The 15,121-nt window shown below is 47.3% G+C and overlaps 1 protein-coding gene across 4 annotated transcripts in view; it reads right to left on the bottom strand.

Moving 5' to 3' along the window:
* Nucleotides 1-1,184: 1,184 nt before the first annotated feature.
* Nucleotides 1,185-15,121, bottom strand: part of ZNF608 (zinc finger protein 608) — a 101,959-nt gene continuing 88,022 nt past the window's right edge. For 2 of the 4 annotated variants that reach the window (XM_056124223.1, XM_056124222.1), the window contains exons 4-10: nucleotides 12,561-12,648; nucleotides 9,625-12,070; nucleotides 7,521-7,938; nucleotides 6,795-6,967; nucleotides 4,694-4,847; nucleotides 2,749-2,830; nucleotides 1,185-2,162 (exon numbers count right to left, since the gene is read on the bottom strand). In XM_056124223.1, the coding sequence (XP_055980198.1) occupies nucleotides 2,156-2,162; nucleotides 2,749-2,830; nucleotides 4,694-4,847; nucleotides 6,795-6,967; nucleotides 7,521-7,938; nucleotides 9,625-12,070; nucleotides 12,561-12,648 (3,368 nt within the window). In that variant the 3' untranslated portion in view covers nucleotides 1,185-2,155. Of the gene's footprint in view, nucleotides 2,163-2,744; nucleotides 2,831-4,693; nucleotides 4,848-6,794; nucleotides 6,968-7,520; nucleotides 7,939-9,624; nucleotides 12,071-12,560; nucleotides 12,649-15,121 lie in introns of those variants that run through there. The other 2 variants (XM_056124224.1, XM_056124225.1) reach the window with 2 other exon arrangements.

The raw sequence follows: 15,121 nt of genomic DNA on the forward strand, positions 1-15,121 counted from the left end.
TTGTCAGTGTCTGTCGTAAAACCAAAACCCCTCTCCATGCTACTAGAAAAGGTGTATTAGGAGGCAGCTGTTTTTGCAAAACCTATGTGGCTTTAGCCAAATAAAAAAAATAGGGGGATATCTGCACAATAAATCACAGGTGCTGGAGAGCATGTAGAGTAGGGTTAAGGTGCACGCCCAGCACGCAGCTGACCCTGGGCCATCCCCAGCCCCGCATGCCCAACAGGATGGTCCCTGGCACTCAGGTGGTGCCTTGCCCTGAGCAGCATTGCATCTTCACCAGACTGGCCAAGAATTGCAGGGAGGGCCCCTGGGGCCCCTGTGTACTACTTAGAAGCCCTACCCCCACTCCCCTCCCACTCCCAATTTAAAAAACGATAGAACCATGATAGCTGGCAGGGCTCACTGCAACGGGGATGGGGTACAGCAGTGCCTTGGAGGTGTCTTCCTTCTCCGTACCAAGACCTCTCCATAGTTCGTGACCCTTGCAACCTCCACACACACTGTTCCCTCCCACTTCCCTCCTTCACTTCTCTCCACACCACTCACCAACAGCTGATTTTTATTACCTTCTCTGTATAGCACTGACTTATTACCAGTTGTCTAACATATTCCTCTCGTTGCTTGTAGGTTTTATGATGTTTACCCCACTTTACTGGAGAACGCAAACTTGGAAAGGAGATTTCGCTTTGTGTGCTACTATATCCCAGCGTTTTATAATGCCTGGGATAAAATCGGCCCTGAGTGAGTGCCAGTTGGGCGGAAAGGAAGAAGTGAGAGAGCAGTTAGTTCTGCACATTTGGCATAAAATATGCTACTAAAACATAGTTGATGCAAGTCAAATAAATGGCTAGCTGACTGGCTTTTTGCACATTTTTCTCTACCGTTCATTTGTCACAAGTCTAGCACCTTCGGGATCCCACTCTGTATTACAGGAGACCTGTAGCTACCAATTTGCAGTGACATTATGCTCCATGCCTGGAGTAAATAGCCAGTATATATGCATAGACCCAGTGAATGAAACGTACTAGTTGGTTGTTACAGCTGTGTGTATGAGAAAAGTCAGTATCTGTGTTCTGTATCTCAATGCATTAGACAGGCATGATATTAAGAAACCTTTCTCTGAGCATGAGAAACACTACCCACCAGCTAGAAATAACACGAGTCAGACAAGAAGCCATTATAAAAAAAAAAACCTTTTTAATTCTGATTGCCAAATTATTTAAGGCAGGTATAAAAAAGGAAAGCATTCAATATACATTTTACATAAAATAAACTAGATTACAGCATAAAACAAGTAACCAGGCAATGGCATTAAAGTCTCTCTCTTCTAAAACTGGATAATTGTAAACAGTGGGGGGAAAAAAAAAGGACTGCAGGACTATTCAAGTAATAGAACAATCACAGGTGTCTCTGGTATGCAGGCTATTGGGTTATTTGCCATTCAAGATTATCAAAAAATGACACTTCATTATTCACAGATGCTCATTATTTCCCCATTTTAATCTTTACATTATATACAACACAGTTTCTGTGGTACTGGCAACCCCATGCCTTCACAAAGTATTTCTTTCCCACAATACACAGTACAAACAGTGACTACAGAACATTTCACACTGATGCGTCTTTAACGGGAGCCACCTACGTGGACATCTAAATTGTACCCAAGTGTCATCACAGTCAGCCTTTCTGAGGAGCTGACGGGAAGTATATGGAGGATATGCAAAGGTTCAGGCACACTGATACATAACATTATTTATTTACAAGTGAAAAGGAAAAGGCAAAGAAAGTAAGCAGCCTTTTGTGGCTAACACTTTTCAACATGACAAATACATTTTTTATTTCCTTTTACTGAGTGGTTTGCGACTTGGCAGCAGACCCTGTGTGTGCGAGCCTGGTTACTGATACAAAAAGTAAAGAATATATATATATATATATGTATATACACATATATGTATACGTATATATATATAAAACAGAAGTTTAATTACAGCAACATTTGTTACTCTGTGATAAAATCTGTAATTTACAAAAATGAAATGACTGGTTTTTGCCTGCCATTAAGGCATTTCAAATTAACACCATGGAACTGATGTCTGTATAAAGCGCTTCCCCATGTGATCCAGTCACATGACAACGTACATTTCCAATCTTGTTATTCTCTGCAAAAGAAAAGAGACTCTTAGCATAAGGGTGTTAACGCATGGAGTAATAAAATTTTTCAAACCTAAGGCTGTTCAGCTTCTTTTCATTCAACTCCGGGAAGTCGATTACATAGAAAATCAAGGGCTTTGCCACAGTGACATAAACTGTGGGAAACCAGTTCCCTCTGAAGACAGTTTATGGGACAACTCAAATCATTAAGGAGCAAATATCACCTTTAGTATTATGAACATAACATTCATTGCTCTGTTGTGACCACTGTGGAACATGAGGAAACGAGGGGTATCAAGGCAAGTGAGTCTAACAAAGCCATGAAGCTAATCTAGGAAACTTGCAACTGTTTGAAATAATGACTTTTTCACTGTGACTTCAATAGAGCTCAGAGTAAGGCCCACGGAATCTACCTTACATGTGAAGAAGAGTGGCACCACAAGAGCTTCTTAAATAACAAATAAAATCAAGTTTGGTAAAAAACCATAAAACCCACGGAGCTAAGCTCTGGGTCTAAAAGCCAGTATTTCTTCTGCCCATCCACTTCATCTGTCTCTGTTTAGAAAAACAGTTCCCAAAGCAGAAGCTATTTACCTTCTTTGTGCAGGAAACATTCCTGATGCAGAGGCTTGGGCGGCCACCTGCTGGGAGGCAACTAGGGCAGCGGAGGTCAGGCCTGGTGGGGAAAGAACAAGGTTCCATGACACACAGCAAAAGCAGAGCAGCTCCAGATCCCTGTGGTAGAGGGCTGCAAGCCCTAAGGCAGCAATCTGTCCCTCACACCCACAGGATATGTTCCGGGCAGCAAAGACAGAGCACAAAGCGTCAGGTCTAACCAATATCACACACATATTCTGCCATTCTCTTGAACAGCAATTCCAAGAGAGGGTAGCTTTCCATCTCTCTAGCTCTGAATAGCACTAAATGGTTTGCATGCATTTCTGAATAGGAAGCCCAGGAGAAATAATAGGTACCAGGTAAGACAGGAATCAAAAGTCACAGTGAATTATAGAGGCGCCATGCTATTTGCTTAGCATACAAGACTTTCATAATGCATTTTATCACTTTGATGTTTTCCCCTGTGACTGACTGAACAATGCAGCCGAACGGTATAAGGAATTAGTGAATCAAACTCTGAAAGAGCCTTAACTTTTAGCCTCTAAGGAAAAGATGGCAGTCAGAGAATAGCTCCAAATAATGGCTAAGCTGAACATTAATTTTAATCCCAGTGGCTCTCAGGGGATCAGCAGGTGCTGGGTAGAATAAGTGAGCCTCTAGCATGCAAAAATATGGGCTCAGCCATTTGAGCCCTCACCCCAGCTCTATTTTCTTAATTCTGCTGGTTTTCACCAAGTGGCATGAGCTGAATACATGAGAGTGACAGTTTCATATCGAACACTTCCCACTTTGAGAGATTATCTTTACACATTTTGTTTGTTTGTTTCTTGGGCTTTTGTTTCTTGGGCCACTCTGGAAGTGCTGGGAGACTAGGAGGAGTGCCAGGGATGAAACCCAGGTCAGTCTGTATGCAAAGCAAGTGCCCACCTGCTATATAATTGCTCTGACCTCTTTATACATTTTTGTCATATATTTACACATCAAAGAGAGGGAACCTGGCAAGTGAGTTCCTAGGTGAAAGCTCTGCACTGAAAATCACTATGATCTACGTGGAAGTAGTAAGTTCATAAGTCTGGGTCACTGGTCCAATAAAGAAGTATCCTTCTCAGAATGACACACCAGACAGAACCCTCTCCCTCCAAGACCCTCTATGCACAGACGTCACATAAGCATGTGCCAATAGTGGTCACCTGCACACCAGGATGACCCCCTCTGGTCCCCTCATCTCAGCTCTCAGTCTCACTAACGCTGTTCCCTGGTTCAGAGTTGTACAGCAGTCCCTGGTATCTGGCTGCCTAACGCTGCTGTGTCCCTTGGCAAGTGTTTCTTGAAGGTGGCTGAGCTGGGACAGCTGGCGCCTGCTAATCACAGCACCAAGAACTCATCCCTCAGGTCCATCCCCTGCTTTTAAGAATCACCTCTCCATCTTCAGAGAATGACACACAGCAGTGAGGGCCGTGAAGAGGTCCTGATTTACGTTATGACAAGTGCGAGAGCTCATCTTATTCCTTCCCCAGGAGAAGAGCAACCCTAAGAGCCTGCGGAAACCAGCTCGCGTCACAATTCAGCAGCACCTCCCACCCTCGCACTGCTGTGTGTCCCGATTTCCCTGAAGTGGCTATCTGATCTCCTGATTGTTATATCCTGGCCCCAGACACAGGCCGCAGCCCTCGGTCTGAGATAACAGTAAGCCACCCCTGATAACATCAACCAGTGACAATTATTAAGTGGTGGCCATTTCGTGTCTCAGTAGAATACAGAGTTGTAGAAACAGCTTCTGTTAGGTCACTAAGAAATAGGAGAAAATAAAGCTTAGAAAATCTTCCAGAGCTAATAAGACGTGATTCTCAGACATGCCAGGCAGTTTTGGCGATCGTTTTCCAGAGCAGAATGAAGACAGGCACACTGAAGAGCTGCTGACCTTGGAAAGGGTCGTACTGCCCAGGAATGAGAGGGTAGCCCATGCCGACGTGGGTGTGGTGGTGCGTGTGCAGGTGCCGCTGGCCAAAGGGGGAGTGGCGGTCCCGTTCCCTCTCTGCTTCCCGCTCCCGCTCAGCTGTAGCCTTTTCCACAGGCTGCAACATAAAAGAGAGAGTTCCCCTGTCATCTTCTGCAAAACAATGAGCAAACCACCTTTGTCCCACTGCTACTATGCACTAATGGTTAAAAAGCAGACACTTCCTTCAAGTTCTCTATTAATGGGCCATCATTTCAAAAGACAAGTATAAGGTTCCCTTGGAAATTCAGCCAATACTGAATCACTCTGCCCAAAGAAAACCAGCTGGCACATGGGTTTTTCCTCAGATAAAGGGCAGAGGAAATAGAACACGGGATAAGGTGTTTGCTTTGCATATAACTGACCTGGTTTCTAATCCATCACCACACATGGCTGCCCTAAGCACTGCCAGGGATCACTCCTGTGCACAGAGCTAGGAGGAGCCCCCAAGTATCCCCAAAAATCAAATGGATAAAAAGAGAACTTTCTATACACTCTCAATGCAGGTTTATAATCTACTCCATTTCTTTGGGGAAACAACTTTTATATACAGATCAAAGGAAAAGTTAGTTTTTAATTACCCCTTTATCATTATTATTCTTAATCTGGTTTGGAGGCCACTCTTAGCAGAGCTCAGGGCTTACTCCAGGCTCTATCCTTGGGATACTTTTTTGCAGTACTTGGGGGGACATATGGAGTGCTGGGTATTGACGCAATATAGCCATGTGCAAAGCCAGTACCTTACCCCTGTACTATCGCTCCTGTCCTTATTACTTTTTAAAATAGGAATTATACTTGGTAACTCAGATCTAACTGTCTAATTGTTGGGGATTTAGGGGTGTGTGCTGCCAGGAATTTAACTTGGTCTCAGAAACTATACTCCAGCCAATCCAGTCAACCCCAGGTCAACATCCTTTGGGGGGCGTGTGGTAAGTTGGGGTGGAGGGGGAGACATGGCACCCAGCAGTGCTGAGGGCTTACTCTTGGCTCTGCATTTACCTATCACTCCTGGCAATGCTTGGGGGACTGTACTTGGTGCTGGGAATTGAACCTGGTTGGATGCATGGAAGACAAATATCCTACTCCCATACCATCGCTCCATCCTCCAGTACCTTATTAAGGACATCTGTGGGGAAGATTCTCTCTCATAATTTCAGTAATATTAGATGCCAATGTCAAGTTTAGGTCATTGATGCGTGCTGAACCACTCCAAGGTCTCTCAGCATCTGTACGCTCACAGAGAGACCCCTGCCCCCACAACTCACTATTTAAGGATTGTGTATTCTCTTTGCACTTGAAAAGGAATCTTAAAGTTCTTTTTCACTCAAAAGAAATATTTGCATTTGGGTTCTGAGAGGAAATATTCATAAATCATCTTTCCTACTGTCTGCATTGAGTTTCTTGATGGACTCGGATCCTATGCCCCGATTCCAGTTTTTTGCTTAGTATATGTGCTGCCAAAGCAAGCACTCCAGTTTTTTTCTCGTAAGCACTACCACACCCATTCTTTTGTATCTCTTCACAACAGTCACCAGGGCTAGCTGCAGTCTGCTTGTGAGGATTGGAGGGTGTGGAATCTTTCACAAACACACGTACGCATGGCATCTGCAGAGTTACAGGCAAATGACAACAAGTCAAAAAGGAGCAGATGTGGCTGTGTCTTGGCCAAGCGACTTGCCCTGGCACACATGAGTGCCTCACACATCCTGCCCCCCAAAATATTTTGCACCAGAACTTGGTTTCTAGGAATTTGGAGGATGCTAATGAGCATCCCAATCGGTTGACAAGGTATGCAAGATTCGACAACAGAAAAACCTGCTACCACCATACACAACCTCCCGTCATCCGTCAAAGCATCTGACTTTGAACACTCCCTTCTTGAGGTTATTAGGATAAAACAGCACCCTGAAGTCACAGCTGGGTTCCCAAACCATTTCTATTTCAAAACCATTCTCTTGCTTGTTCTCCTCTCCCATTTCCCACCCCAAAACATAGTACTTTTCAATAAGGACAAAAGGAGGCGTACAGCAGGAGACTTGCTGCGGTATTGGTTGGCATGCTGCTGGAGCAGATCCAGTGCTTTCGATTCAGTGGTTGTTTTCGTGTTGATGCTAGGGCTGGTATTGACTTTCTCTGCCTCTTCTCTCCCTGACATCTTCCCATAAACAGGATAATGAAATCCTGGAGAGAGATAGGCTCCTGCAGATAAACAACAAATGCCACATCAAGTTACAGGCTCCATCTTAAAAAAAAAAATCATTTGGATTACATGAATTTGGGGTAGGAGCCAGAGATCTTGAAATAGGGGATTGCATTAAGAATGGGCTATATCAGTGTTAAACTGCAAGGAGGTTTCTCCTGGTTTTTTCCTCCCAGTTAATTTGTCCCAATGAATGGAGGTTATAAACAGAATTGAGCTTAAAGCCATTTCATACAGTTATGTGTCCGCTTAAGTGAAAGAAATAGTAACTATCATGATTATGACAGTAAGTGCTTAGAATATTTTCATAGGCAATAAAGTAGCTGTCAGTCTAACAGCCACAGCAGGAACAGCAGAGCCCGTGGAAACTACAGCTGAGAACTCCTGACATTTCAACTGAAAGAAAAGAAGCGTCACACTGGATCAGTTTCATCTGTGGGACTTTTAAGCAGTAAAAAGCCAGTGTCACCCCTTGAAATGCCTAATTTATCCTGAACAGCTCATACTCGGCACAGTCCCTGCCCCAGCAGGGTGAGAGCCCGAGGCACGTACCCGGGTAGCTGTGCATGAGGACAGGCGAGACAGCGCGGTAGGCAGGGTGGCTGGCGTCATACATCTGTGGGTAAGGATACGCATGCAAGTACTGTATGTAGGACTGGTGCTGACTCATGGGTGAGGACACAGCCACCCGGGTCCCCCGAGAGTCCTTCCAGTTCACGGGTGTCTTCCGATCATCATTTTTCAGCTTGTTCTCCTCCATGGATTGAGAATCAGGACGCTTGGCCTCTTTGGGTTCCTCCTTAATGCTCGTTAATGAGACGGGAAGGGTGGACACCCCGCTCTCTTTATTGGGTGTTTTCCGGGGACTATCCTCTTTCAATTTCTTGTCTCTGTCAAGTTCTTCTGACTTCTGCGGATCCAGGTACTTGGGCTGGTACATGTAATGATGCCACGTCCTTGAATCTGGATCCTGAGTTTTGGGGGGGGGGGGGGAGGAGGTATGGGGGAAGAGGTGAAAATTTTTAACTTTTCAGAAAAACCTGTTCATCATCATGATTACACTATTACGTCTAATACTGTGTTAACATGAATGCATGTGCTAACACGTGCTTAGCCCCTTCTCTTAGAGTAATGTCCGAGCTAGGCACTCTAAGTTCCATTTTACAGAAGATAAAAACCAAAGCTTTCAAAGGTCATATAAGGTCAGGACCTGAGCGGATATGGGTTGCAGACACAAGTCTGCTGGGATTCAGAGCGGGGCCCTTAATGAAATTTCTCAACATTAAATAACAGCTGCAGGCACATCTAACCTAATCCTCATTTCTCTTTATTACCTTACACAGATTAAAAAAAATTTTTTTTAGGCTCCAACTTAAGCTGACCATTAATAAATCTAAGAAACATCACTTAATATATGTATGTGTGTGTGGGGGGGGGGGGGGCGTGGAGGGAAGGGGAGCATCAGTTTCCTAATACTATTTACCACTGCAGTTGAGGCTTACTGGATGGTTCATGTCTCAATGTGCTAACATTTTATCAAAACAAAAATTCAAATAAATCACATACATGAAGTTTTTCTATTAAAAACAAATCCGCTGATAAGCTCCCCAATAGCACAGCTATAAACTAGGGTCCTATGAAGTCACAGTCTGGGGTTTAGGCTTCCAGAAGTGGGTGGTGGATCTAGAATGACCTTTTCGGCACCCACCCCCCAAAAGGAGAGAAATCCCATGGGCATTACAGGTGCCAAGAAAACATTCAAAGTGGGGTTCTAGCTCTAACTGTTAGAAAGACATGAATATAAAGGACAATTCTGCTGCTAAAATTCACAGAGGGTAGAGGTAGGAAATCCTAAAATAAACACCGAGGGCTCTGAATGAGTCCTCACTGACATGGGCTAGGCACAAGTCTACAGCGTGAAAAGAAATGTGAGCACCAGTGAGTTTCGTGGTGTTCCTTTGCCAGGGTGCTGATCAGCGCTGCACTGGGCTGGAGAACAACAGACAGGGCACAACCGAAATGCAAGAATAAAAATGGGGACCTGAGTTTTACTCGAGAGGCGTAGGGCAGGACCAGAGCAGCGAGTAGGGTGCTTGCCTTGCATGGGGCTGACCTGGGTTCTATCCCTGGCATCCCATATGGTCCCCCTGAGCGCCACTAGGAGTTAATTCCTGAGTGCAACGCCAGGAGGAACCCCTGAGCACCACCGGGCATGTCCCCAAAACCAAAGAATAAGAAGAATTTTTAAAAAGGTGTGGGAAAAGGTCAGTCTTGGGGCCCCCATGTGTTCTCATCCCTGGAAGATGTGGAAATGTGTAAGAACTACTATTTTGAGCTCAAACTCTCAGCATGAGGTGGGAGCTCAGTGACTCTGGGCTACAGCTGCCATAGTCTGGATGAGATAGGAAGGCATGGGAGCAGCTGGAGGGGAGCAACAGTGCGCAAAGCGCTGGCTCGGGGCTCCTTTAACTACACACCCAGGCAAGGCAAGAGTGGGCAACGCACATTCCAGAGGGCCCGTAAACTCCTGCGACAGTCTCTGCACTGAGCTCCGCGACAAGAGGACGCCACCCTAGGGCAGCCTAAGCGCCGCCGCGACATGGACGGTCTCACCCTGCTCTCTCCCTGCGGGCGGGGCCAGGCCACACAGTCTTACTTGTTTAAATCTCGAGGTTGGGTCTACACCTGTCTGCTTCATAGAGTCCATGACAGATTTCATTTCTACAGCCTCCTTAATAAGCTGGTGGTTTTCCATCTGCTTAGCTTTGAAGCTGTCGGCCTGAAGCTGCTGCTGGTGATTGGAGAGAAGCTGCGATTTACCTGTCTCCTCAGTTTTATTAGGCACTGACGGCCCTAGTTTAGAATGGGGTTTGTTAGGCTCCGGAGTAGAGGGAGCTTTTGAGATTGTGGCCGACGGCACGTTTTTCTGCTTACTGTCCTCCTTGCCCAGTTCTTTCAGGGGGAGCTCGTTTTTCCTCTCACTCTCTGCGCGCCCCGCCTGGGCCATTTTCTGCTCGGCCAGCCTCTGGTCCTCGTAGTACTTCTCGTACTGCTGTCTGTAGGCCGGGCTGGTGGCCATCAGGGACTTCTGGTCCATGTACAGCCCATAGGCGTACTGGCCATAGTAGAGCGACTGGGCCAGGGCGGGGTGCCGCTGCGTGATCACCGACTGGTGCTGCAGCGGCGCCGGGTTGTGCTCCACCTTCTTGGCCTCGAGCTGCTCCGCCCGGTCCTTCTTCTCCGCCTCTTCCTCAGACTCCTTCTTGATCTTCATTCCCTGGCTGCTCCCACCGTTGCCAGCCGCAGGGGCGCCCACCTGGCCCGGGTGCATATAGCTTGGGGAGTAGTAAGGATCGTAGCCGTGGTAGTAGGGGGAATGGGACTCTTTCACCTGTGAGGATGGTGCGGTGGCTGCCGGATGCCCTTTGAGTACCCCATCCTTCCCAGCAAGGACATCGGCGGGGGAGCTGGCTTTGGACCTCAGCCCCTCCGACCTGCTGTCGGAGCCGCCATCATCCGCGGCATCCGAGATGTCGGAGTATGCGGGGCTGCTGGTCTTGGCCGCTGAGCCATCAGGGCCGTTCTGGGCCAGCACATGCAGGGGGGCCATGGGCACCTGCCCATTCACCACGGCACTGCACTCCATTCTTGAGGCGCTGCCGATGGAAGGGCTGGGTGCGTTGTCAGTGAACGTGTACACCTTATCAGCCTCGGCCTTGATACTGGCCATGCGGCTCTCCTGCGACTCAGACAGCCCGTTGGCCAGCCCCTCACTTTTGCTGAGATGGTCCTTTAAAAAATGCCCAGACAAGTCTTTCCCCACCCCCTTGGCATCCTCCAGTTTACCCAGCTTCGCCTCCACTTTCGGACTTCCTGTCTCCTTCCCTTCTTTGTCCTTGAGCTTTCGCTTCTCCTTCTTCTTTTTGTCTTTGAGTGACACCAGGGCTGGGTTCACGGTGACAGGCTCCCCCATTATCGTGGGCTTTGGTTGAATGGGTTTGAGCGGAGGACTCTTTGGTGTGGCCTGCACCACGGTGGTGGTGAGGGCGGGCAGGCCCGGGATGGTCCCTGTGGTGGTGCTGGTGAAGGCTGCAGTGGGTATGGCAATCAGCTGGGGCGGCGTGGGGGCGGGGGCGGGGGCGATGGGCCGGGCAGTTTTAAGTTTCGAGAGGTTCTTGTCCATTTTGCAATTGTTGGCTTTCTTACCCTTTTCCTTCTCTCCCAAATTTTTCTTATCGATCAAGCCCTCGGCTTCCAGTTTGGGCATTTCGGTGGCCAAACTACCATCTGCGGCTGAGCAACTGTCCATTGCAGTCGTCATGTTGGAGATCACCGGAAGGTTATTCAGTTCATGGTTCAGGCCCTTCTTTTTGCCGGAGTTCTTCCCCGCTTTGGAACCCATCACAGAACCCGGGCCATTGCTCATCAGCTCTCGCTTTCCTTTGGGGGTTCCCGGGGGGTTCCCTGGGCCAGGGGATGTGGGCGCCTTCACAGTGTCATAGGAGCCACTTGTGCTGGGCTCGCCGCACTCCAGGGCCACGTTACTCAACGTCTCCTCGCAGTCTGAGATCTTGTCCTCGCTATCAGGCTCAAACTCCAGCTTGTTCTCGGGGTCCAGGTGTGCATGGGCCTGGTGGTACCGCAGGCCATTAATGTGCTTGTACTTTTTGTTGCAGTTTGGGTGGGGACAGTCTATCAGCACCGGGGAAGAGCAGCCCTGGTCCAAAAAAGCCGCCTCTGGCTTCCCCTGGGGCGTGGTGGGGGTGCTTCTCGAATTCGTGCGGACCCGTTTCCCGGGCTTGTTGTCCTCCGAGCTGGAGTTCAGGTCGAGCTCCAGAGGTGGCTTGTTTTTCCTTTTGTTGGTGGAGGAGGGGCTGGCCTTGATGTCCTCAGCAGCACAGTTTGGGGGTGTCCTTCGCCCGCTGGCGTTGAGGCTGCCCCGCCTCCCCTTCCCGTTGGCACCCCCTCGGTTCTTGTTCTGCAGCCCTCGGGACTCAGTGAAGCTGGCCTCTGAGCCTGGGGCCACCGCTGCCGAGCGCGCTCTCTTCCCTCGGCCTCGGCCCCCTCGCATGTCCAGGTCACTCGTGGGAGACTCACAGAACCTAGGAAAGCAAAGACGAGAGGTCAGTTTAAGCGTGACCCGGAACCAAGCAGCTAAGGCACACACAACATCAAAGCAGTCCAGGAGAGTCAGCACCCCATGCAGAACAGGACGGCCACCCCGGCAAAGCAAGAGACATTGCTCTACTACTGCACCTGGCCAAGAGCAGGCAGTCACTGACTTATAGTGCTCCCCAGAAAACCAAAGCACACAACGCCAGGAGCTGGCTTTAACCCAGTTCCCAGTCCCATTCTGAGGAAAAAAAAAAAAAAGAAAATGAAAAACAAAGGGGAGAAAGCTCCCGGTGGGAAAGAAATCCAGCCCCTGCATTTTGCTGGGTTCAGCCCACAACTGTTGGTTTCTCTTTGCTGGCTACAATTACATGCCGACTTCTATGTATTATTAATCTCTCCAGTCTGTTTGCAGAAAGAGGATGCAGAGTGAGGGGGGAGGAGAGGAGGAAGGAGCAGAGGAGAAAGGCCCGTGTGTACCTGGGAGGTGCCCAGTCATGCTTGGTGCAGTCCAGCAGAGTGCCCACATAAGTCTTGTTCCTCCACGTGACATTCACCACCAGGACACCTGCAGAGGTAGGGAATGCAGGAGGGCCACCATTATAGATCAGAGCTCATCACTCCCTCTCCCCACCATTTACCATCATCACTGTGTTTTTTAACCAGTAGAATTCTACTCTCCTTTGCTTCTAAAAGTTGTGGTTTGCATTCTTCCTCTTTCTGGTTTCAGTGACCTCAAGTGAAAACCCACAGGAAGTGTGTGTGTGTGTGTGTGTGTGTGTGTGTGTGTGTACATACACAGACCCAAGTGCATGTATGTGTGGTATAAAAGAGTCAGACTATATGTGAGAGTGTAATCAAGATACTGCTGACAGAAGGAAATGGTTTTTGCCATGTCCTGCTGTAAAACAGCAACACTCACCTCTTAATTTTTCTATTATTACACATAATTGCTTTCGTTTGGCAAGCAGCCAACATCAAGGAAGCACTGCTACCAGTGCTTAAACCATAAGGTGACTGAAAAGAATCAGTTTTGTTTCTAATTCAACAATACAAAATAAAGCAGTATATATATATATATACACATACATACATATATATGCACAAAAATATAGAAGAAAGCAGGCAACGAATGGGATTTAGAATACAGATAGCAGACAATCAACTAATCCTGCCCTCTCTGACTTTGTGAGACACCTATCAGTCTTGCTACAAGTATCTATTTCACTGTCTGGTCTTGTTTCATATTAAGGACTCCTGAAATAGCCCTCTTAAGAAAATAAATGTGCACAATAGGTTTGCTCTTGGGGTTATCTTTAGAATCAACTTTAGTAAGCATTTGCCACAGAGGATTAGAAAAAAAAAATCTCAAAACCAACACTTGCTTCCTGCGAATCATTCTGCTTTTCCCAACTGCTTTGCAGACAGGCAATTTAATTTAGCACTGCATCTGTGAATTACTAAACTTCAGTGCACAGGGTACACCAAATGTCATAGGGAAACAAAATATAACCTCCTCTTATTTCTCTACAGGACAAGTGCCATGCATTTTTTTTAACTACTCTTTTAAAGCACATTTTAAAAAGACCGAGATTTGGAGACCATGTAAAGAAATGAAATATTTAGGAAAGTGTTTTCTTGTCTATACCTGCCCCCTATTCAATCTTGGAAAATTCAAAGAACATTACTCCAAGTCTAAGTCTAGCTGGCTTGCTCACTTGCTCCTGCCATTTTGAATGACAGAGAGCCCGCATTGAGCTCCTTTATGGCCAGGGACATACCTCACAACGTAAGACTTATTTCCCAGAGAACATTCAAACAGTGGGTTAAATATTTCCACGGTTGGGACTCAAGCAGTGGAGAAGGAAGAACTGTATCTGAAGACTTAATATGAGATTTTTAAGTTGTTTTCCAGACAGTGTGTGTTACTATTACTTAAGTGACAACTGAATTCGCCCCCCAGAACAGTCTCAGGGAGGGAGAGGAGAGCTAAAAAGGCATCTTTCAAATCACAGTTGATTCCACTGTAATTCCCCCAGGAAACAACAACAACAAAATATTTTTTCAAAGCACTGAGTATAAAAATCCATACTGAGATGAGAATCAATGATAATTAGGCATTTGGTCCAAATTTGCACAAGACAGAACAATTGGAGGGCAGCATTCTTTATGAGCACATCCCTTCCGGGAAAAGGAGGGGCTGGGAGCCAGAGGAAGGATTGAGCTGGTTTTCTCATCATCTGCTCTCTGGGGCACTGCGTGTGGTGTCAAAGACCTTTGCAGCTGCTTAAAATTCTTCAGCATGTCAGCTATATTTACAGTGCAAGAATATATCTGTATTGCCAGAAGGTGAGTGCATTTTAGCTTTAGACGCAATAGGCTGAATCACTGCGTTCCAGAGTCCCCGATGTAGCACAAATGTATAATTAAAATTGCTTGAAAGGAAACATGAAAGAAACAACAAGCCTTCCATTCTTGCAGTAATAAAATTAAAAACAGGAAAAGTCTGCACAGACACTTAACATTTGTCTGCAGTGAAAGGCTTTTGTTATTGCTTTTCCCCTAAGGGTTTCGCATTTCCAGCGAATGCTGGCTGCCCATTGGCCCGCGCCCGCGGGAAACGCTCGCGTCTGATTGGCTGGGCCCAGGGCAGCCTCGGGAGCGGAGAGCAGGGCTGGAATAATGGGGCTCTGCGCTGGGAAGGGGGTGGTGGCCCGGCCTAGACCCCTTCTACTAATGCAGGCCGGGTCCAGGGTTGGAGGTGCCTGTCGATGGGGCGGTGACTCCGGCCTACTGCGTCCCGAAATGGTGGTCTCAAACAGGACAAAGGGACACTGGAGGGGGTGGGGGCGAGGGGCGGGCAGAGCAAAGGAAGCCTTGTCAAACAAGCAATTCATCAGAGGCAGAGCGGGGCTACTGTTAGGAGCAAGCCGTTGCAAAGGTTAAACCTCCACACTGTACTCTGTGCACATGGCCTGATACTATTTATAGAAGCCACACCATCAGACCTGGATCTCTTATCTCGGCCCAGAGGATATGTA

The sequence above is a fragment of the Sorex fumeus genome, unplaced genomic scaffold (assembly GCF_029834395.1).
Source record: "Sorex fumeus unplaced genomic scaffold, SorFum_2.1 ptg000051l, whole genome shotgun sequence".
Taxonomy (NCBI): Eukaryota; Metazoa; Chordata; class Mammalia; order Eulipotyphla; family Soricidae; genus Sorex; species Sorex fumeus.